The following is a 22,576-nucleotide window of genomic DNA, read 5'->3' on the forward strand; positions in this document are numbered from 1 at the left end:
GGTAACGAGAGACTGTTTGAGGGGATGGACGAGCGGGAGGTAACATGGAGGGTGGGGGGAAACAGTACGCGCGGCCAAGAGCCAGTGTATAAAGCTATGTAAATATACCATCTTGCCATGTATATATCTTGCTCAGGGAGAATTTGCGTTATTTTGTTCCGGGGTGGGGGGGGGTTATTGTCTGTAGGGGAAAAAATTGTGTTGTTAAAAAACCTGAATAAAAATATTTTTTAAAAAGAGATAAAGATGCATGGCATTAAGGGGAAAGTAGTAGCATGGATAGAGGATTGGTTAATTAATAGAAAGCAAAGAGTGGGGATTAATGGGTGTTTCTCTGGTTGGCAATCAGTAGCTAGTGGTGTCCCTCAGGGATCAGTGTTGGGCCCACAACTGTTTACATTTTACATAGATGATTTGGAGTTGCAGACGACACTAAGATAAGTGGTAAAGCAAAAAGTGCAGAGGATACTGGAAGTCTGCAGAGGGATTTGGCTAGGCTAAGTGAATGGGCTAGGGTCTGGCAGATGGAATACAATGTTGACAAATGTGAGGTTATCCATTTTGGTAGGAATAACAGCAAAAGGGATTATTATTTAAATGATAAAATATTAAAACATGCTGCTGCGCAGAGAGACCTGGGTGTGCTAGTGCATGAGTCGCATAAAATTGGTTTACAGGTGCAACAGGTGATTAAGAAGGCAAATGGAATTTTGTCCTTCATTGCTAGAGGGGTGGAGTTTAAGACTAGGGAGGTTATGCTGCAATTATATAAGGTGTTAGTGAGGCCACACCTGGAGTATTGTGTTCAGTTTTGGTCTCATTACTTGAAAAAGGACGTACTGGCACTGGAGGGTGTGCAGAGGAGATTCATTAGGTTAATCCCAGAGCTGAAGGGGTTGGATTGCGAGGAGAGGTTGAGTAGACTGGGACTGTACTCGTTGGAATTTAGAAGGATGAGGGGGGATCTTATAGAAACATATAAAATGATGAAGGGAATAGATAGGATAGATGCAGGCAGGTTGTTTCCACTGGCGGGTGAAAGCAGAACTAGGGGGCATAGCCTCAAAATAAGGGGAAGTAGATTTAGGACTGAGTTTAGGAGGAACTTCTTCACCCAAAGGGTTGTGAATCTATGGAATTCCTTGCCAAGTGAAGCAGTAGAGGCTCCTTCATTAAATGTTTTTAAGATAAAGATAGATAGTTTTTTGAAGAATAAAGGGATTAAGGGTTATGGTGTTCGGGCCGGAAAGTGGAGCTGAGTCCACAAAAGTTCAGCCATGATCTCATTGAATGGCGGAGCAGGCTCGAGGGGCCAGATGGCCTACTCCTGCTTCTAGTTCTTATGTTCTTATGTGAGAGTACAAGGTGGTGGATTATCATCCAGCAATATGCAATAAAGTAATTTGAAGGCATTCAAAAAATTGAGCGTACCCAATTTTTTTTTTTCCAGTTAAGGAGCAAATTTAGCATGGCCAATCCACCTACCCTGCACATCTTTGGGTTGTGGGGGTGAGACCCACGCAGACACGGGGAGAATGTGCAAACTCCACACGGCAGTGACCCAGGGCCGGGATTCGAACCTGGGACCTCAGCGCCGTGAGGCAGCAGGGCTAACCCACTGTGCCACCATGCTGCCAAGTGAAGGAATTTCGACTTAATGGGTGATGTTCGAGATTTTCATGAGCAATATCCATGCAACATTTTTGAAGACTTTGAAATGGAAAGGAATGTATCAAGCAAAATGTGATTCAGCGAGCTGGAAGGAGACCAGTGCCGCAATCCATGGATAGATCACACAGACCTGGCTTTGCCAAGGACTCAGCAATTACCCTGTGGGAAGTGGAGCAGTCTCCTACCAGAAGGAGTGAAAAGTTGAACAATTCCCTCAAACTTTCAAGGCCGTCACTTACATTTATGTAGAGCCTTATCTTGAAACAAACAAGCACTTGAAATGACCATTATTCACCAATCTCATGGCCGGGGGCGGGGGTGGAATTGAATGGAATCTGCCCACCTAAACCCAGGCATAATTTCAAGTTTGGGTGGCAGAGCCTTGGGTGGGAAACCCACCCAACCATTCACCTATTAAGGCCCTTAAAGTGGCCATTTAATGACCTTTTAATGGCCACTTTAAGGGCTTTATCCCACCCAGCCTCAATATTTAGGCTGGCGGAAGCGGGTAGTGTGGGGAAAGTGACATTTGCACTTTCCCCAACTCGGGGGGGGGGGGGGGGGGGGGGGTCCAAGGGTGCCTCGATCTTGCACCCTCAAGACCCCCAGAATTGACCTTTTCAAAGGTCCTGAACTGCAGCACTGTGCTTGGCTGGGTTGAAGAGCCGTCAGCCACTCTGATTGATGACACCTCTCACGGGCAGGACTTCCTTCTAAGGGCGGATGGAAGTCCTGTCCACTGCCAATCAACGCTCAAGTGAGCATTAAGTGGCAGTGGGAGTTCGAGAGGCAGCGGCTGATTGCCCGCCATCCTTCAAATTCTATCCAAGGAGAATTTTCACAGTGAGTTGCGATCAGGAACACACTGCCTGAAAGGGTGGTGGAAACAGATTCAATAGTACCTTTCAAAAGGGTAATTTGAGAGAAGGAATTATGGGGAAGAAGCAGGGGAGTGTAAGTAAATGCAGAACCCTCACCAATAGCTGACTCAGACAAAGAATGGGCAAAATGGCCTCCTTCTGTGCTATACCAATAGGTGAGATGTAACTGGAAAGTTTGTTGAAATTACACGGTGGGACATTAGGAAAAAGGTGCAAATATGTGCAGTAGATTCTCCCCATGTTATTCATTATTTCTCTTTGAAGTTCGGTATTTATGTCCACACAAGATAGTAAGATTGTCTCTTTCTCTATGTGAATCACAGCATCATAGAAGTGGGTGCCAATTCTGGTGCCTGTTCTCCAACTGGAGATACGTTTTGAGCCAAACATTACCTTGTTTTCCCACGAGGTCACAGTGTCTTGGCGGATTTTAACCACCATTCCTTCATATTGAGACCGGACATCATTCAGGATGCTGGAAAGGTCCAGTTTACGGCTGGTGTCAACCTCCACAGTAACAGCAGTGTTCTTGATCTGGGCCTGCAGATCGTGGATTTCCTGGATGGGCAAATGTACTTCAATTTAACAATGCCAGTGTCCCACTTAACAGTTACAGCTCTCATTTAAATAAAAATCAGAAAAGCAGACCACATTTGCATTACACACCATGTGAAAGTGTGGGGTGTGCCTCCTCATCAACTCCTCTTGGTGCACTTCCGGTGACGGCGGGCGGGAGGCAGCCGCGCGTTGGAGGGCTCCCGTTCGGGAACGGCATTTTCGCGGAGTAACGCCCGGTCCTAGGGCCAGCGACGGCAGTAAAAGTCGGGGGATAGCACAAGGAGAAGAAGGATGTCGAAATTCACCAAAAAAACGACCGGGAAAAAAGCGGCTGAAAGTCCGTTGGAGAGGGGAAAGGTCACCGCGGGGTCAACAAAGAAAATGGAGGCTGGAGCACCAGGGGAGGCCGCAGTGCTTACGGCTGAAGAACTAACTAAGGTGATGGCTGCAGAATTCCAAAAGCAGTTGGCGCAGATTGCGAAATGGAAACGGTGAGGAAGGAGATGAGGGAGGTTTTGAGTGCGCTGGTGGAGGAGGCGGTTTCCCCGGTGAGGACGGAGGTGGCGAGCGCAGTGGCGGAGGTGCGAGAGCAAGGGGAGGTGCTGAAGGAAGTGGAGGAGACGTTATTGCAGCACGGTGATCAACTTGCCTCGATGGGGAAGGAGATGCGGAAGGTGATGGACACGAACAAGAATCTGCGAGGAAAAATGGAAGATCTGGAAAACAGATCCAGGCGACAGAATCTGAGGGTCGTGGGGCTGCCCGAAGGAGTTGAAGGACCAAAGCCGACTGAGTATTTTGCCGCGATGCTGGCAAAACTACTGGGGGAGAGGGAGGACCCCTCCTGATATGAACTGGATCGGGCTCATCGGTCGTGGAGGCCTGTACCAAAGGTGAGTGAGCCGCCAAGGGCAGTGACTCTGTGCTTCCGTAGGTACAGGGTGAAGGAGAAGGTCCTGAGCTGGGCCAAGCAGAAGCGGGTGGTGCAGTGGGCTGGAGCTGGTATACGTGTATACCAGGACTTTACGGTGGAGCTGGCGAGGAGGCGGGCTGCCTTCAACCGGGTGAAGAGGGCACTGTACATTAGCAAGGTGCAGTGTGGCATTGTATATCCAGCGAAGCTGAGGGTGATTTACAAGCTCAGGGACTTTTATTTTGGACGGCGGAAGCAGCGGAGGAGTTTGCGAAAGCAGAAGGACTGTGGCAGAACTGACAAATTGAGGAATGGCCATGTGCCGATGTAACCTCATGACTGTATTTTCTTCTTTTTTTTTTGTATCAATGCGAGCGGGGGTAGGGGCTAAAGGAGCCAATGTTGCATAGATTTGGACAAGGGAAGGGACGGGACTTTCACTCGAAAGGAGGGCTCTTTGGGGTGTAGGTGGATATGAGGGGTTTGTGTGCTAGAAGGGGATCTTTGGGCTTTCCTAGGGCCGGGCAAGGGGGAAAGGGACCCGGGTGGGGGCCTCCACGCTGGCCGGTTTAAGCCGGCCAGTGAACGGGAGTGAGGTGGGGGGAGGGGCTGCAGCCATCGGAGCCTGACAGAACAGGGTCCGAGTGGTCTAGCCGGGGTGGAAAGTTGGGGGGAGGGAACCGAGGTTGGGGGAGGGAACCGAGGTTGGGAGGAGGAGTTTTACAAGAGGCAGTGGACGGGAGGAGCTGGAGACTTGGGGGGGGGGGGGCGTACAACTGTGGGGTATCATGCACGGTACTCTCTTAGAGGCTGGGTGGCGTTGGTTGGGGGGGGGTGGAGAGCCGTGTAGATTAAGGGTGACTACGGGTAATCCCTGATTCCTTTTTGTCATTTGTTTATAAAAACATGCGGGTTGAGGATTGGGGGTTGGTGGGCGGATGGGATCGTTGTTATTATGGGGACTGACATATCTTGCTGATTATTGGTTATTGTTGATGGGTGTAAATGTGGGAGAAAGCGTGAAAAAGGAGAATTAAAAAATTTTTTAAAACTCCTCCTGGTGCTTGGATGTGGCGACCCTGGCGACCTACTGCTCCCCGGACCTGGAATACTTGACCGTGAAGTGCCGCCCATATTATCTTCCACGTGAGTTGACTTCAGCCATTATCACAGCGGTCCACATCCCACCCCAGGCAGAATTGAGGAAGGCCCTGGACGAACTGTACACAGTAATAAACAACTACGAAACAGAACACCCGGAGGCCTTGTTCATCGTGGCCGGACACTTCAACAAGGCCAACCTCAAGAGTGTACTGCCAAAATTCCACCAGCACATCTCCTGTCCAACCAGGGGCGACAACACTCTTGACCACTGCTACTCAAAAATCAAGGGCACCTACCGTTCCATCCCCCGACCGCACTTTGGGAAATCAGACCATAAGACGGTGCTCCTTCTCCCAGCATACAAGCAGAAACTCAAACGGGAGAATCCAGCGAAGAAGGTTGTGCAGTGATGGTCCGAGGGAACAGAAGAGCTCTTACGTGACTGCTTGGAGACAGTGGACTGGTCCATATTTAAGAACTCAGTGACCAACCTAAATGAGTATGCCACCACCGTCACAGACTTCATCAGCAAATGTGTGGACGACTGCGTGTCAAAGAAAGCAGTTCCCCAACCGGAAACCATGGCTCAATCGCGAGATTGACTCCCTACTGAAGGACAGATCTGAGGCGTTCAAGACAGGCGACCCTGACCTATACAAGAAATCCAGGTACGACCTCCGCAAAGCCATCCGAGATGCCAAGAGAGAATATCAAACTAAGCTAGAGTCACAGACAGACTCTCGGCGGTTGTGGCAAGGACTAAACAACATAATGGGCTACAAAGCGAAGCCGAACAGTATCTCTGGCAGCAGCGCACCCCTCCCCGATGAACTCAATGCATTCTATGCTCGGTTCGAGCGGGTAACCAACAATCCGCTGGCGAGTGCCCCAGCAGCCCATAATTCACCCATACCCACCATCACAGCTTCCGAAGTCAGATTGGCCTTCCTGAAAGTGAACCCTCGGAAGGCGATGGGCCCGGACGGGATCCCTGCTCGTGCACTCAGAGCCTGCGCGGACCAGCTGGCGGAGGTATTCGCGGACATCTTTAACTTGTCCCTACTCCACTCCGAGGTCCCCACCTGCTTCAAGAAGACCACCATCATACCGGTACCAAAGAAGAACCAGGCAACGTGCCTCAATGACTACCATCCAGTGGCCCTGACTTCAGTCGTAATGAAGTGCTTCGAGAGGTTGATCATGAAGCGCATCACCTCCATACTCCCAGAACGCCTTGATCCACTGCAATTCGCATACCACTGCAACCGGTCCACATCAGACACCATTTCCCTCGCCCTACACTCATCCCTAGAGCATCTCGAAAACAAGGGGCATCATTCTCCGCCGGCGGGAGTCTCCGTTTTGCCGCCGCCCGGGGGTTTCCCGACGGCGTGGGGCTGCCCCACAATGGGAAACCCCATTGACCGGCCGGTGTAACGGAGCATCCCGCCGGCGGGTCGGGGCAGAAATGTGGCGGGGCGGGTAGGAGAATTTCGCTCCACGACTCCTACATCAGACTCCTATTTATTGACTACAGCTCCGCCTTCAACACCATAATCCCAGCCAAGCTCATATCAAAGCTCCAAAACCTAGGACTTGGCTCCCCACTCTGCAACTGGATCCTCGATTTTCTGACCAACAGACCACAATCAGTAAGAATGAACAACACCTCCTCCACAATAGTCCTCAACACCGGCGCCCCGCAAGGCTGTGTACTTAACCCCCTACTCTACTCCCTGTACAAACACGACTGCGTGGCAAACCTTGGTCCCAACTCCATGTACAAGTTTGCTGACGATACGACCATAGTGGGTCGGATCTCGAATAACGATGAGTCCGAATACACGAGGGAGATAGAGAACCTAGTGGAGTGGTGTAGCGACAACAATCTCTCCCTCAATGCCAGCAAAACTAAAGAGCTGGTCATTGACTTCAGGAAGCAAAGTACTGTACACACCCGTGTCAGCATCAACGGGGCCGAGGTGGAGATGGTTGGCAGTTTCAAATTCCTAGGGGTGCACATCTCCAAAAATCTGTCCTGGTCCACCCACGTCGACGCTACCACCAAGAAAGCACAACAGCACCTATACTTCCTCAGGAAACTAAGGAAATTCGGCATGTCCACATTAACCCTGACCAACTTTTACAGATGCACCATAGAAAGCATCCTATCGGGCTGCATCACAGCCTGGTATGGCAACTGCTCGGCCCAGGACCGCGAGAAACTTCAGAGAGTCGTGAACACCGCCCAGTCCATCACACGAACCTGCCTCCCATCCATTGACTCCATCTACACCTCCCGCTGCCTGGGGAAAGCGGGCAGCATAATTAAAGATCCCTCCCACCCGGCTTACTCACTCTTCCAACTTCTTCCATCGGGCAGGAGATACAGAAGTCTGAGAACACGCACGAACAGACTCAAAAAAAGCTTCTTCCCCACTGTCACCAGACTCCTAAATGACCCTCTTATGGACTGACCTCATTAACACTACACCCTGTCTGCTTAATCTGTGCCAGTGCTTATGTAGTTACATTGTATGTTGTATTTTCTTTTATTCCCTTTTCTTCCCATGTATTTAATGATCTGTTGAGCTGCTCGCACAAAATTACTTTTCACTGTACCTCGGGACACGTGACAATAAACAAATCCAATCCAATCCAATCCAAGTTGTGTCAATAGCACAAATTGCAAAACATTGTGATAAAGGTCACTTCTGCTGGTGCTATTGTAACAGTGTTTATTCAGTACAAACATGACAAAAGATCCGTATTGCCCGAGGGGACGGGGCCAAATCACAGCTTCCTCTCCTCTGAATCCCTGAACTTACCGGTTGAAAACGGAGTGTTCACTGTGCAAACTCTCTGTGCTTAAATTGTTCTTTACCTCTTCAAATATGTCCTTCAGGAAATTGATTTCATCAGTAAGGCTCTCGAGCTTAGCTTCCAGGTCAACTTTGTTGAGATAGCTTTCATCAACATCCTATATGGCAAAGAAGGAGAGAAGCGTAAAGTATGCGAGTTATACGGGGATGGGTCGGGTGGGGTTTGAAAGGTCTCCATTGGTTTTCATTCTCCTCCAATTTTCATCCCTGCTCTCCTGAAGATGCTCGCTCTGTTTAAAAACCAATTTCACAATGGTCAGACACTTCCAGTGCCATGCCACCGTGAGCATTCTTTACATATTCTTTGATTTTCCTCATTGGTCTAAGTATGGTAGGATACATGCCTACCCAATGGACTTAGCCTTGACCCCAGTGAATGTTCTACAGTCAGCTTAATTTACTTGTTTTCAGCAGATTTGCCAAGGTTTTGTCGACTGTAACTGGGTGCTGATCCCCTGGCTTGTAGTGGGGATGGGAAGAGGCAGGTATGAGGAAAATAGCAGCTGAATCTCCTGCAGTAACTTAGAGGGCCAGGCAAAGTCTCCACTGTTAATCTTGCAGTGGCCTTAAAGAGCAAAATTCCATCCATCTCCCCATCGAAGCGTCTGCTGTGCCCACTGAAGCTTTTTCACATTTCCCAGTACCTGGCAGTGCTGGAAATGTCTGCTATAATGAGGTGCAAGTTACCTCCGACATATCTGAGGGGGCAATGAACTCTGATGCCATCATTGTTACCTGATTTAAACACCCCTCTCTGTCCATTTGTGAGGAAGCGCTTGCGGCATTGGGCACGAGTGATGCCAGGAAAATCTGCCAAGTATAGAAATGGATGGGGATCTAGTGTAAAGGGTCTTCACCCTACTTTGTGCACCCAGTTGCTGTAAATACCATCCACCCCTCCACATCATAAATTCCTTGCAAACATCAGCAGGTTTTCAAATGTGGAGTTTGGTGGTGGGAGGTGGGGAGTCATCACAGCTGATTATCAGGACTGGCAGGTGGATGGATGGGTGGATGGATATACACATGGGCGCGCGCACCTAAATGCCATTGCAGCATCTGATTGCCACCTTGGCTGAGAGCAGGTAACTTGGATCAAGTTGGGGACCAAGCCCATTTTGTCATACTGGATGGTACGCTGCCTACTTGAGTGGCAGAGATGTCCTGTATTTTCTGAGGGGATTGACGTTCAGCTTGAACCCACCTTCTTGATCATTACAAATTCGTTCTCCCTCTCCGTACGCAAGTTGATTTCATCTTCATACCTTCAGAAGAAAGAGAAACGTCATCTTAACTGATTGCTTGACAGGGCTGTCTGTGGAAATTCCAAGCAATTAACTGTAGAATCACAGAATGGTTACAGCACAGAAGGAAGGCCTTTGGCCCATTGAGCTCTGCAAGAACAACTAATCTCATCCCGCTCCCAAGTCCCTGCCCTTTGGCCCTTCACGTTTTCCCTCTTCAGCTAATTATCCAATTCCCTTTTGAAAGCCATGATTGAACCCGCCTCCAACACACTCTCAGGCAGTGCATTCCAGATGTGCAATCTGCAAAGTATTTCTCAATAGAAGTTACAATAATCATGAACCATGTTTAATCACTTTAGAAAGCATATGTATAGAGTGCACAGATGACAAACGCCCTCCTATGAGCTTACCAGCCTCTGTTTTAATATCCAGGGTACTGCTTACCAATTTGTGACCCGCTGCATCCATAGAATTTACAGTGCAGGAGGCCATTCGGCCCATCGAGTCTGCACCAGCTCTTGGAAAGAGCACCCTACCCAAGGTCCACACCTCCACCCTATCCCCATAACCCAGTAACCCCACCCAATACTAAGGGCAATTTTGCACACTAAGGGCAATTTATCATGGCCAATCCACCTAACCTGCACATCTTTGGACTGTGGGAGGAAACTGGAGCACCCGGAGGAAACCCACGCAGACACGGGGAGGACGTGCAGACTCCGCACAGACAGTGACCCAAGCCGGAATCGAACCTGGGACCCTGGAGCTGTGAAGCAATTGTGCTATCCACAATGCTACCGTGCTGCCCATTCTCACTGGTGTCCTGCACTTTACACTACAGCACTTCACCATTTTCCTGTCTAGAGGAGGTTTGCAGTGTAAAATTGTCTATTAATAATGACCCTTTGCACATTTCTGCTACATTAAAGGCACCATATCAATGCAAGTTGTTGTTAATCCCTGGAAACTCACGGGAACCCAAATTACAGATTTGGAGACTACACGGAATGGGAAGTAAAATCTTTCAAACGCCTCAGAATATATATACATGTTATTCTTGTATTTTTCTACATAACTGGCACTCTACAACATAGTGTGCTACTGATAAAATCACAAAATTTGAAATCATAAAGTAGAATGCCAATATTAAAATAAAAGCAAATGATTGCGGATGTTGGAATTAGAAACAAACACAGAAAATACTGGACAATCTCAGCAGGTCTGACAGCATCTGTGGAGAGAGAAGGGAGCTGCCTGAGCCCCATACTGTGGAATTCCCTCCCCAAATTGCTCTGCCTCACTGTCCTCCTTGAAGTCACTCTTTAAAACCTAGGCGCCTGTTCGGGGAGGCTGGTACGGGAATTGAACCGTGCTGCTGGCCTTGTTCTGCATTACAAATGTGAGGTAATGCATTTTGGAAGGTCTAATGCAGGTAGGGAATATACAGTGAATGGTAGAACCCTCAAGATTATTGAAAGTCAGAGAGATCTAGGTGTACAGGTCCACAGGTCACTGAAAGGGGCAACACAGGTGGAGAAGGTAGTCAAGAAGGCATACGGCATGCTTGCCTTCATTGGCCGGGGCATTGAGTATAAGAATTGACAAGTCATGTTGCAGCTGCATAGAACCTTAGTTAGGCCACACTTGGAGTATCGTGTTCAATTCTGGTCGCCACACTACCAGAAGGATGTGGAGGCTTTAGAGAAGGTGCAGAAGAGATTTACCAGGATGTTGCCTGGTATGGAGGGCATTAGCTATGAGGAGAGGTTGAATAAACTTGGTTTGTTCTCACTGGAACGAAGGAGGTTGAGGGGCGACCTGATAGAGGCCTACAAAATTATGAGGGGCATAGTCAGATTCTTTTCCCCGGGGTAGAGGGGTCAATTACTAGGGGGCATAGGTTTAAGGTGTGAGGGGCAAGGTTTAGAGGAGATGTACGAGGCAAGTTGTTTTACACAGAGGGTAGTGGGTGCCTGGAACTCGCTGCCGGAGGAGGTGGTGGAAGCAGGAACGATAGTGACGTTTAAGGGGCATCTTGACAAATACATGAATAGGATGGGAATAGAGGGATACGGACCCAGGAAGTGTAGAAGATTGTAGTTTAGACGGGCAGCATGGTCGGCACGGGCGTGGAGGGCCGAAGGGCCTGTTCCTGTGCTGTACTTTTCTTTGTTCTTTGTTCTTTGTACCTCTTTGACCAGGATTTTCGCCATTGGACCCAATAACTCCTTATGAGGATCAGTGTCATATTTCGTTTTTAAAAGCTCCTGTTAAGCGCCTGTAAATATTTTATTATGTCAAAGGAATTACATAAATATACATTGTTGTTGTTTAACTTCTAAACTTTCACACAGTGCTTGTTCGCAACAGTCAAAGAGTTTGTTTCTAACTTTTTACAAAAAATCTTTTTATTGGCATTTCTCATATTTTAAAAAAATTCTTATCAGCTTATTCCTCGTTGCTGCCTTCGAACAGATTTTGGAACAGGCCGACAAACTTCCCCCAAGCATCCAGGAAGACTCGGAAGACGTACTTAATTTTCTCCAGGTGGAGAAATTCCGAGAGGTCAGCGAGCCAGTCTGCAGCTCTGGGTGGTGCTACTGATCGCCGGCCGAGCAGGATTCTCCGGCGTGCGATTAGGGAAGCGAAAGCGAGGGCGTTGGCCCCCTTCCCCATGTGTAGCTCTGGCTGTTCCGATACCCCGAAGATTGCCACTCTCGGGCAGGACTTCACCCTCACAACCTTGGACATTGCCTCGGAGAAGGCTGTCCAGAACCCGACAAGCCTGGGGCAGGCCCAGAACGTGTGGGTGTGGTTGGCCGGGCCCCTCTGGCACCGCTCACATTTGTCCTCCACCTCCGGGAAGAACCTGCTCATTTGGGTTCTGGTCAGGTGCGCTCTGTGCACCACTTTGAGCTGCATGAGGCTTAACCTTGCGCAGGAGGAGGAGGAGCTCACCCTGCTCAGTGCTTCGCTCCAGAGTTCCCACCCTACCTCTGTCCCCAGTTCATCCTCCCAATTTTGTCTGGTCTCATCCAGTGGAGTCCAGGCTCTGTCCAGTAGCAGTCCGTATATTTTCCCACATAGCTTCTCGTTGCTTGTGCCTATCGGGTCCTCTAGTAGTGTGGTTTCTGGGGCCCTGGGGTACCCTACTGTCTCTTTGCGGAGGAAGTGTTTTATTTGAAGGTGTCTCAATTCCTGTCCTTTTGCTAGTTTCCACTTCCTCGTCAGTTTGTCCAGTGTCGCCAGTCTGTGCCCTACGTAGAAGTCCCCGACCGTCAGTCCTGCCTCCACCTTTTGAAGGTGGTATCTAGCATGGCTGGGGGGGAATCTGTGATTGCCGCAGATGGGAGCCATAAGGGACATTTTGGTTATTCCGAAGTGTTGTCTCAACTGGGTCCACGTTCTCAGCGTGGCCGCTACCACTGGGCTCATTGTGTACCTTGTTGAGGAGGATGGGAGTCCTGCTGTGGCCGGGGCCCGGACGGTCGTTCCTTTACAGGATGCCTCCTCCAGTTGTACCCAATCTGTGTCGGGTTCTGGTACCCATCCCCTCACTCTTTCTGCCGTTGCTGCCCAGTGGTAGTATTGTAAGTTCGGTAGAGCCAGGCCCCCTCTGACTTTCCCTCTTTGCAGTGTCTGTTTGGGAATTCTCGGGGTTGGGTCCACCCCCCCCCCCCCCCCCCCCCATCCCCCCACAAACGCCATGATTAGCCTGTCTATGTTTTGGAAAAAGGCCTTGGGGATGAAGATCGGGATGGATCTAAACAGGAAGAGGAGCCTTGGCAGTACGTTCACCTTGATCGTCTGCACTCTCCCCGCCAGGGAGAGTGGGAGTGAGCCCCACCGTTGAAGGTCTTTTCTTACTTCCTCCACCAGGCTGGTCAGGGACTGGTTTAGCACAGTGGGCTAAAGAGCAGTCTAGTAATGCAGAGCAAGGCCGGTTCAATTCCTGTGCCAGCCTCACCGAACAGGCGCCGTAATATGGCGAGTAGGGGATTTTCGCAGTAACTTAATTGAAGCCTACTTCTGAAAATAAGCTAATATTATTAGGGCAGCATGGTAGCACAAGTGGTTAGCACTGTTGCTTCACAGCTCCAGGGTCCCAGTTTTGATTCCCCGCTGGGTGACTGTCTGTGCGGAGTCTGAACGTTCTCCCTGTGTGTGCGTGGGTTTCCTCCGGGTGCTCCGGTTTCCTCCCACAGTCCAAAGATGTGCAGGTTAGGTGGATTGGCCATGATCAATTGCCTTTAGTGTCCATAAAGGTTAGGAGGGGTTATTGGGTTATGGGGATAGGGTGGAAGTGAGGGCTTAAGTGGGTTGGTGCAGACTCGATGGGCCGAATGGCCTCCTTTTGCACTGTATGTTCTATGTTCTATGAATTACTCTTTAGTGTAGAAGATTGTAGTTTAGTCGGGCAGCATGGTCGGCACGGGCTTGGAGGGCCGAAGATGCCTGTTCCTGTGCTGTACATTTCTTTGTTCTTTGTCAGGTTTCACTTGTGGATCTGTGTCCAGACTCTGGCTAGCTGGATCCCCAGGTAGCGGAATCTGTTCTGGGCCATTTTGAACGGGAGCCCCTCCAGCTCTCTCCCTCCCCCGTTCGGGTTCACTGGGAATGTCTCGCTTTTGCCCAGGTTGGGTTTGTAGCCCGAGAAGGTTCCAAACTCTTTCAGTCTTTGCAGTATTGCCTTCAATCCCTCCTGTGGCTTCGAGACATAGAGGAGCAGGTAATCTGCATAGAGTGAGACTCTGTGCTCTCTGTCTCCTCTATGGACTCCCTTCCAGCTTTTCGCGTCCCGCAGGGCTATCGCCAGGGGTTCGATCGCTAGCGCGAACAAGAGTGGGGACAACTGTCTTGTTCCTCTCTGTAGCTGGAAGTATTCAGAGCTGGTGGTGTTAGTTCGGACGCTTGCTTTGGGAGCGTTGTACAGGAGCCTCACGCAGGCGGCGAATCCCGCTCAAGGAGCCTCACCCAGGCAGTGAACCCCGCTCCTAGCCCAAACCGTTCCAGTACCGTGAGGACGTATTTCCATTCGACTCTGTCAAAGGCCTTTTCTGCGTCCAGGGAGACGATCACCTCTGGTGTTCTCTCCCCGGGGGGGGAGCACCCTATCCAGGCCCAATCCCCCGCCCTATCCCCATAACTCCACATCTTTGTACACTAAAGGGCAATTTATCATGGCCAATCCACCTAACCTGCACATCTTTGGGCTGTGGGAGGAAACCGGAGCACCCGGAGGAAACCCACGCACACACGGGGAGAACGTGCAGACTCCGCACAGACAGTGACTCAAGCCGGGAATCGAACCTGAGACCCTGGAGCTGTGGGGCAGCAGTGCTAACCACTGATTTTAGTGCCCAAAATCCATCCATCCCATTGCTGAACATTGACTGAGCACCCATAGCTCTCTGAGGTACTGTGCAGAATTCCAAAGATTCACAACCCTACAAGTCCTATTCACAGCCCTATAGTCTTTCCACAAGCGTTTGTCAGGGCAAGCTAATATTAAATTCATACGGTCTGTGTAAAGCCACTTATTTGCTCTTTGGGATTGCCCTTTAGACTTTGGCGTCTACAGTGTTCTTGGGACATGCTGAAGTGCCAGGACTTGTAGATATGGAATCCACAAAAACAGTTACCGAGTGACACTAAGGTATTAACCAGAAGTCAATAATTACATGACCAGTTCAGTGGTGCTTTATTTTATGTCATAATTTTGGTGCTTGTTCATGTGTCATGGGGCCTTTGAATTCTTTTGATCATCATAGGATTAGAATTTACAGTGCAGAAGGAGGCCATTCGGCCCATTGAGTCTGCACCAGCTCTCTGAGTGAGCACCCAACCCAAGCCCACACCTCCACCATATCCCCATAACCCAGTAACCCCACCCAACACTAAGGGCAATTTTGGACACTAAGGGCAATTTATCATGGCCAATCCACCTAACCTGCACATCTTTGGACTGTGGGAGGAAACCGGAGCACCCGGAGGAAACCCACGCACACACGGGGAGGATGTGCAGACTCCGCACAGACAGTGACCCAAGCCGGAATCGAACCTGGGACCCTGGAGCTGTGAAGCAATTGTGCTATCCACAATGCTACCGTGCTGCCATGCACGGGGTGACATGCTCACATAAAATCCCTTTGTGCACGGTTTCAATGCAGTTGTTCAGCTTGATGTGAATGTGGTCAACCAGTCAACGGCTGGAACAGATTAGACCCCGTGTGTGGTTTTGAGAAATGTGTGGTCGTATACCAGCCGTGGCTGAAGAAGTAACACTCTTTCCTCCAAGTTCCACTCCAGAGATTTGAGCTCATAATCCAGGCTGACACTCCAGTGCAGTACTGAGGGAACACTGCACTGTCGGAGCTGCTGTCTTTCAGGTGAGCCTTTAAACTCGAGGCTTTGTCTGATCTCCCAGGTGGATGTAAAATAGCCCTTCTCACTATTTGCAGAAGATCGGCTGAGTGTCCTGACCAACATTTCTTATTCAAACATTACAGGGTAAACTGTCCTTTACCTGATACCGCCAGGGCCAATGGCATTTCGGATTTCAGATCATTTTGCTTTATGGATACCACACATAAACTGACATTACAATAGCCTACACTTGTATCACTGAATAATAAATCCAGGGTAGATGTTCACCTAAAATTGTCAGGTATACAGTGCACACAAACAACTAGACTCCCTGGGCCAAAGGTCAATGAGGTTCAGGAAAAAGTGCGAGCTTTAGATGGGTTTGATTTTTGGATTTACAGATAAAGGATATTCTACGGGTATCACCAAACAGATTAACTAGTCATTTACCTCACGGTCCTTTTGAGACACTACTGTGCACAAACTAGCTGCAGCATTTGCCTGTGAAACAACCACGACTGTCTTCAAAGTAATTTGTTGATTGTAAAGCACTTTGGCAGTCCCTGGGATTATAAAATGGCATTCTACTAATTCTTTCTTCCCATCAAAGGAAATTGTTAAAATGATCATTGATCTAGGGTGATATGGTGGTGCAATGGTTAGCACTGCTGCCTCACGGTGCCAAGGATCCGAGTTCGATCCCAGCCCTGGGTCACTGTCCGTGTGAAGTTTGCACATTATTATAGAATTTACAGTGCAGAAGGAGGCCATTCGGCCCAGAGAGTCTGCACCGGCTCTTGGAAAGAGCACCCTTCCCAAGGTCAACACCTCCACCCTGTCCCCAGTAACCCCACCCAACACTAAGGGCAATTTTGGACACTAAGGGCAATTTATCATGGCCAATCCACCTAACCTGCACATCTTTGGACTGTGGGAGGAAACCGGAGCACCCGGAGGAAACCCACGCACACACGGGGAGAACGTGCAGACTCCGCACAGACAGTCCCAAGCCGGGAATCGAACCCGGGACCCTGGAGCTGTGAAGCAATTGTGCTATTCACAATGCTACAGTGCTGCCCATGTCTGCGTGGGTTTCACCCCCACAACCCAAAGATGTGCAGGGTAGGCGGATTGGCCACGCTGAATTGCCCCTTAATTGAAAAAATGAATCGGGTACTCGAAATTTATGTATTTTTTAAAATCAGTTCTCATTTGTTTTAAACATCAGCGGATTTCCGGTAGTGATGGCAGCAGAGCTCGAACTTTGAGGAACACTGGCTACTTGCAGGCAAAGGATCCTTTGGGAATGGGACTTGCGCTGGCTTAAAACACAATGAGGAAGGGAAGGAGAAGCCACCTCGTCACATTGCTCACTGAGGTTGAAACATAGGAGATACCCATGAGCAGCCGAAGAGGAAAGCACAGGACAGTAAGGTGGAAGAGAATGAGCCGAGAATCAAAATGTGGAATTAGAAACACAAACGGATCAGCCATGATCTTAATGAATGGCAGAGCAGACTGGAAGGGCCGAATGGCCAACTTCTGCCCCTGTTTTGTATGTTTGTAGAATTTGGCCTTGGGCAGATCATCACAATATAGCCACAAGCCTTTTATGCAGACCCATTAACCCATCTGCTTTCAGGGAGAATTAAAGCACCTAGTGTGGGGGGGCTAACAGAACTGGCTGTAGATCGATTGAAATAAAGTGCTTTCTGTGGCCATAGTTGCCATTGAAGGGAACATTTTCAAAGCTATTCCTCAGGTTGTCCAGGTGCAGATATGGTGTGCTGAAAGATAGCTGAACTACTCCAACCAACTTTTTTTTAAATTTAGAGTACCCAATTATGTTTTTATCAATTAAGGGGCAATTTAGCGTGGCCATCTACCCTGCACATCTTTGGGTTGTGGGGGCGAAACCCACGCAAACACGGGGAGAATGTGCAAACTCCACACGGACAGTGACCCGGGGCCGGGATCGAACCTGGGACCTCAATGCTGTGAGGCAGCAGTGCTAACCACTGCGCCACCGTGTCGCCCAGTACTCCAGCTAACGTTACCTACTGCCAGTTCACTTTGAGATGTGTTGCTAGAGGAAGTAATGCTAAGAGAAATTATCTTCTTTTTTTTTAATATTACCGACTATGTCTGCATGGGCACTGGGCCAAAACAGAGCAGAAAAGTACTGGTTTGATTCCAACCTCAGCTGAACAGGGAATAAGAAAAAGTTTCCTCCAACATGATTACTATATAATTGCTTCTGTCGTACAGCACATATAATTGAACAGCACTGACGTCCCTCCTTAGGCAAACAATCAATTTCTCTGTCACAATTACCCCCATAACGTCTCTCTTTGGGTTATGCTATTGAACAAATTGTAAGTCAATAGTTTAAAGAGCATGATTGTTATAATGAAGCATTCCAAGATCCGTGTGTCACACATGAAGCCAGATTCGGTGCAAGCAAGGATGGGAGCTCACACCTTGCTGGTGACAACGGGTCTCAAAACCTTTAAGGGTGCTCTGATGTTTGGCATGTCTGGACTCAAATCCGTCATGGGATCTCCTTCTGCTGACCAAAGTGAATCAAACCTTTTCCGGCATCGACCCACGACCACTGCACAAACTGTATGAGGATTGAATCTGGGAGTCTATGACCTGTATAATTTCAGTCTGCACTGAACCTTCAAGTGAGGTGCAAACACCTCTTCAAAAGAACCAATTTGGTGGCTAATAGTTGAATTAGACATACTGGGTTACGCCGAGTAGTTGCTGCATTTCCCTACATGACAACTGTGACTACACTTCCAAAGCACTTATTTTGCAGTGTAACATTTTGGCACATCCTTGGGATGTTAAAAGTGGTATATGAATACACACCCTTTAGAACAGTAGAATCCTATCATGTGTCAGAATGGTATGCCAAGTGAAACATAAAAACAATCAACAAGCCCAGACTTGTAAGTAACGGAACTCATTGTACAAGGATTAAAGTTAAGCATCACAAACAATTCATATGCAACTTTACTAGTCATATATTTATGCCAGGAAGGCAAATTGTCCCATAAACTTTCTATGTTTTGTTGCATCTCCCAATGCCTTGATTGTTTTTTATCCCTCAACCAAAATACGAGAAACAAATGACCTAGTCAGTTATCAGACTGCAGTTTGTGGGATCTTGCTGTGCCTAAATCGCCCCTCACCTCCCCTGACGCTACAATGGGGAAAAGACTCCCAAAGTGCTTCATTTGCTGTGAAGTGCTTTGGGAAGGTGAGGTTGCGAAGGGAGATTTCTTACACTGAAGCCGGACGGTAATGGTGCCATAACAGTACTGTTTGCAAAGTCCACCCGTTCATTGTGTCCTGCCCCTGTGGCATGTCCTAATTCAAGCATGCCACGTGAACTTCCTGAGCCACTTACTAGAGAAATATAGCTGAGGTGGTTTCCTGTTGCTTTCCGCATGGGTTTTAATCTCTGAGGTATCTTCTCCTTGGTGGGGTGCAAACATAGCTAAGGCGTCCCATCAACCTTTTACTTGATCTCTGCTCATTGGAGCTGGCTGGAGGCATACCTAACCCTAGCCCACAGAGACGGTGGTCATTCCCCTCTGGATGTTAACTAATTTTCAAGAGATCACATTTCCGTCTTTTCTTCGGGGGGCTGTTAGGAGTGGGGTTCGCATGAATGTTGCCTGCAAAATGTTGTCACTGCCCTTCAATGCATGGCACCTTTCAATCTTTTTTTGCCCAACTGTATGGCACCTTGATGCTGCTGTACAACTGTGTACATGCACAGCTTAGAGGCTGTGGGGCTTAGAGACATTGGCTCATGGCTTTCTGCCCATTGCACTGTAAAGGGCAACACGGTGGCATAGTGGTTAGCGCTGCTGCTTTACAGCGCCAGGGATCCGGGTTCAATTCCAACCTCGGTTGACAGTCTGTGTGGAGTTTGCACATTCTCCCAGTGTCTGCGTGGGTTTCCCCCTACAGTCCAAAGATGTGCAGGTTAGGTGGATTGGCCATGATAAATTGCTCTTCGTGTCCAAAGATGTGCAGGTTAGGTGGATTGGCCATGCTAAATTGTCCCTTAGTGTCCAAAGATGTGCAGTTTAGGTGGATTGGCCATGCTAAATTGCCCTTAGTGTCCAAAAGGCTGGGTGGGGTTCGGGGTGCGGGCTAGGTCAGTGCAGACTCAATGGGCCTAATGGCCTCCTTCTGCACTGTAGTGATTCTATGATATTCTGGATTCGCCTCAAATATTGATGGGGAGCTCAGTTCGGTTTAATCTTTGTTATGTACAGTGTTCCTGAAAGAGATTTTTATTTAAAATAAGTCAAATCATTTGAGTTTTCTGTTCAAAGAATACTGTCCAAATCTTCAGCTGGAACATAATTCCTCAGCCAAACTAATTAGGGAAATGAATTAAACCGGGTCACTGTCCGTGTGGAGTTTGCACATTCTCCCCGTGTCTGCGTGGGTTTTGCCCCCACAACCCAAAGATGTGCAGGGTAGGTGGATTGGCCACGCTAAATTGCCCCTTAATTGGAAAAAATTAATTGGGTACTCTAAATTTAAAAAAAAACAAATTTGAATTAAAGGGATCTTTGTCAATGAAGTCCTGTTCAGTCAGATGTGGCAGTTCTACTCGCCTCATACTGCTATAAAAAGTGTGGTGTGTCCAGGGAATGAGAGCTGGGAAGCCACTAGGTCCATCCTGTATGTACTGGCTGGATGAAAGAGCAATCTAATTAACCCCATTCCTTTGCTCTTTCCCCATTGCTGAGCCCCCTCCCCCCTCTTTTTTAAGTAGATACCTATTTCACCGTTGAAAGCTATGATAAATTCACACTTGTTCAGGCAGTGCATTCCAGATCATAATGGCTCACTGCTTTATCTTCAAAAAAAATCTCCTGTCTGGTCCTTTTGCTAAAAGGAACATGACTGGTGTCTGGTGTTGGCAAGACCGCTGGGTACGGAAACCTAATGTGTGGCAAAATCAATCCTTGAATTGCTTTACAAAATGCCTTTTGTGCTTCACCACCTCTTTTGTTTTGGCTGCGGATAATCTTAAGAGTCCCTGTGAATGGGGAGCAACAAATTAAACTGCCTCCCCTTTCTCCCCCCCCCTTAACCTTGTCAGGAACCCTGGCTACCCAAGCTAAACAAAATTTACTCTGATCTTCCCAGATAGTTCCAGTGGTCAATCGAAAGAACCCTTAAGGAAATTCTCAATGGTAATGACACTGGTTGCATGACTATGATGGCCCCCAAGGTCACTTTTCACTCCTTAAGTCTGTCTGTAGGTCATTGAATCATAATTGCTACAATGCAGAAGGAGGCTATTCGGCCCATTGAGTCTGCACCAACCCTCTGAAAGAGCACCCGACCAATGCCCACCTACCCATCCAATCCCCGCAACTTAACCTGCACATCTGGACACTAGGGGGCAATTTAGCATGGCCAATCCACCTAACCTGCACATCTTTACTGTGGGAGCACCCGGAGGAAACTCACGAAGACATGGGGAGAAAGTGCAAACTCCACACAGACTGTCACCCGAGGCCAGAATCGAACCCGTAACACTGTCGCTGTGAGGCAGCAGTGCTAACCACTGTAGTTCCACTACAGATTCAATGTCCAATCCAGATGCCTTGCAATCCAATTCCTTGGCACCACACAGATAGATAATGTGTGTGAACACATGTTCCTTGTCCCCTCTTTTAGCTCAGTTGGCTGGGCAGCTGGTCTGTGATGTGGAGCGAGGGCAACAGCGCGGGTTCAATTCCCCGTCCGGCTGAGGTTATTCATAAAAGCCCCGCCTTCTCAACCTGTGGTGACCCTCAGGTTAAATCTACACCAGTCAGCTCTCCCCCCTCAAAGGGGAAAACAGCCTATGGTCATCTGGGACTATGGTGACTTTATTACTTTAAAGCAAGCTAAACCTTTTTAAAATGGTTTGCAGCTTTGCTTAACCAGCAGCCAGAGGAATTTTATCGGATTGCTAATATATTTCTAACTAATATTAAAATAAAACTTATAAACAAAATATAACTTGTATTACACTGCCCAATTTGCACAAATTCAGCGTCAGATTGGTGTTTCTCTCCCCATTGATAAAATTCATGCCTATTCTAGCACGGTGAAAACAACCCATTTTCTATCAGCTGCCATACGCCAAATAGCGCACAGAGGAATTTCACCCTCTCCCTATTCAAAAAAGACATCAAGAGCCATTTTTGACCATTTTTGCACATACTTGGTCTTGTAGTCTTCCACCAGCCCCTGCATGCTCTCCAGCTCGTCTTGTAGACGATGCCTCTCCTGGGCCAAGGCATCGATCTGCTGCTTGAGGTTGTTGGAATAAACTTGGAACAGGCCATCAATGTTGGAACTGCGCACACCTTTCTCCTGTAATAGCTTCCAGTGCATTTCCAACTGCTTGTTGCGTTGCTCCAATGTCCGCACCTTGAAACACAAGCAAATACACTGGGGGGTTAGAAAAACAGTTTTCAGTGCCACAGTAGTCAGCGCTGTCACCTCACGGTGCCGAGGACACGGGTTTGATCCCTGCTCTGGGTCACTGTCTGTGTGGAGTTTGCACATTCTCCCTGTGTTTGCGTGGGTCTAACCCCCACCCCCCGCCCCCAACCCAAAAAATGTGCAGGTTAGGTGGATTGGCCATATCTTTTTTTCAACAGTAAAAAATATATACAAGGCCAAACGGTACAAACACTAATTTTGTGCTGGATGAACAGGGTACCCTCCCCTCAGTACCAATGTACGGTGAGGGGGGGGGGGGGTAAGGATACTTAGGGGGCAGCACGGTGGCGCAGTGGGTAGCACTGCAGCCTCACGGCGCCGAGGTCCCAGGTTTGATCCCGGCTCTGGGTCACTGTCCGTGTGGAGTTTGCACATTCTCCCAGTGTTTGCGTGGGTTTCGCCCCCACAACCCAAAGA

General features: G+C 48.6%; 1 protein-coding gene across 2 annotated transcripts in view; it reads right to left on the bottom strand.

Annotated features, from left to right (window-relative positions):
- The window catches only part of LOC140405384 (keratin, type II cytoskeletal 8-like), a 46,807-nt gene that overhangs the window by 23,070 nt on the left and 1,161 nt on the right, over nt 1–22,576 (bottom strand). For both annotated transcript variants that reach the window (XM_072493719.1, XM_072493718.1), the window contains exons 2-5: nt 21,876–22,084; nt 9,214–9,274; nt 8,012–8,107; nt 2,946–3,110 (exon numbers count right to left, since the gene is read on the bottom strand). In XM_072493719.1, coding sequence (XP_072349820.1) covers nt 2,946–3,110; nt 8,012–8,107; nt 9,214–9,274; nt 21,876–22,084 — 531 coding nt within the window. The remainder of the gene's footprint in view (nt 1–2,945; nt 3,111–8,011; nt 8,108–9,213; nt 9,275–21,875; nt 22,085–22,576) is intronic.

The sequence above is a fragment of the Scyliorhinus torazame genome, chromosome X (genome assembly GCF_047496885.1).
Source record: "Scyliorhinus torazame isolate Kashiwa2021f chromosome X, sScyTor2.1, whole genome shotgun sequence".
Lineage (NCBI taxonomy): Eukaryota > Metazoa > Chordata > Chondrichthyes > Carcharhiniformes > Scyliorhinidae > Scyliorhinus > Scyliorhinus torazame.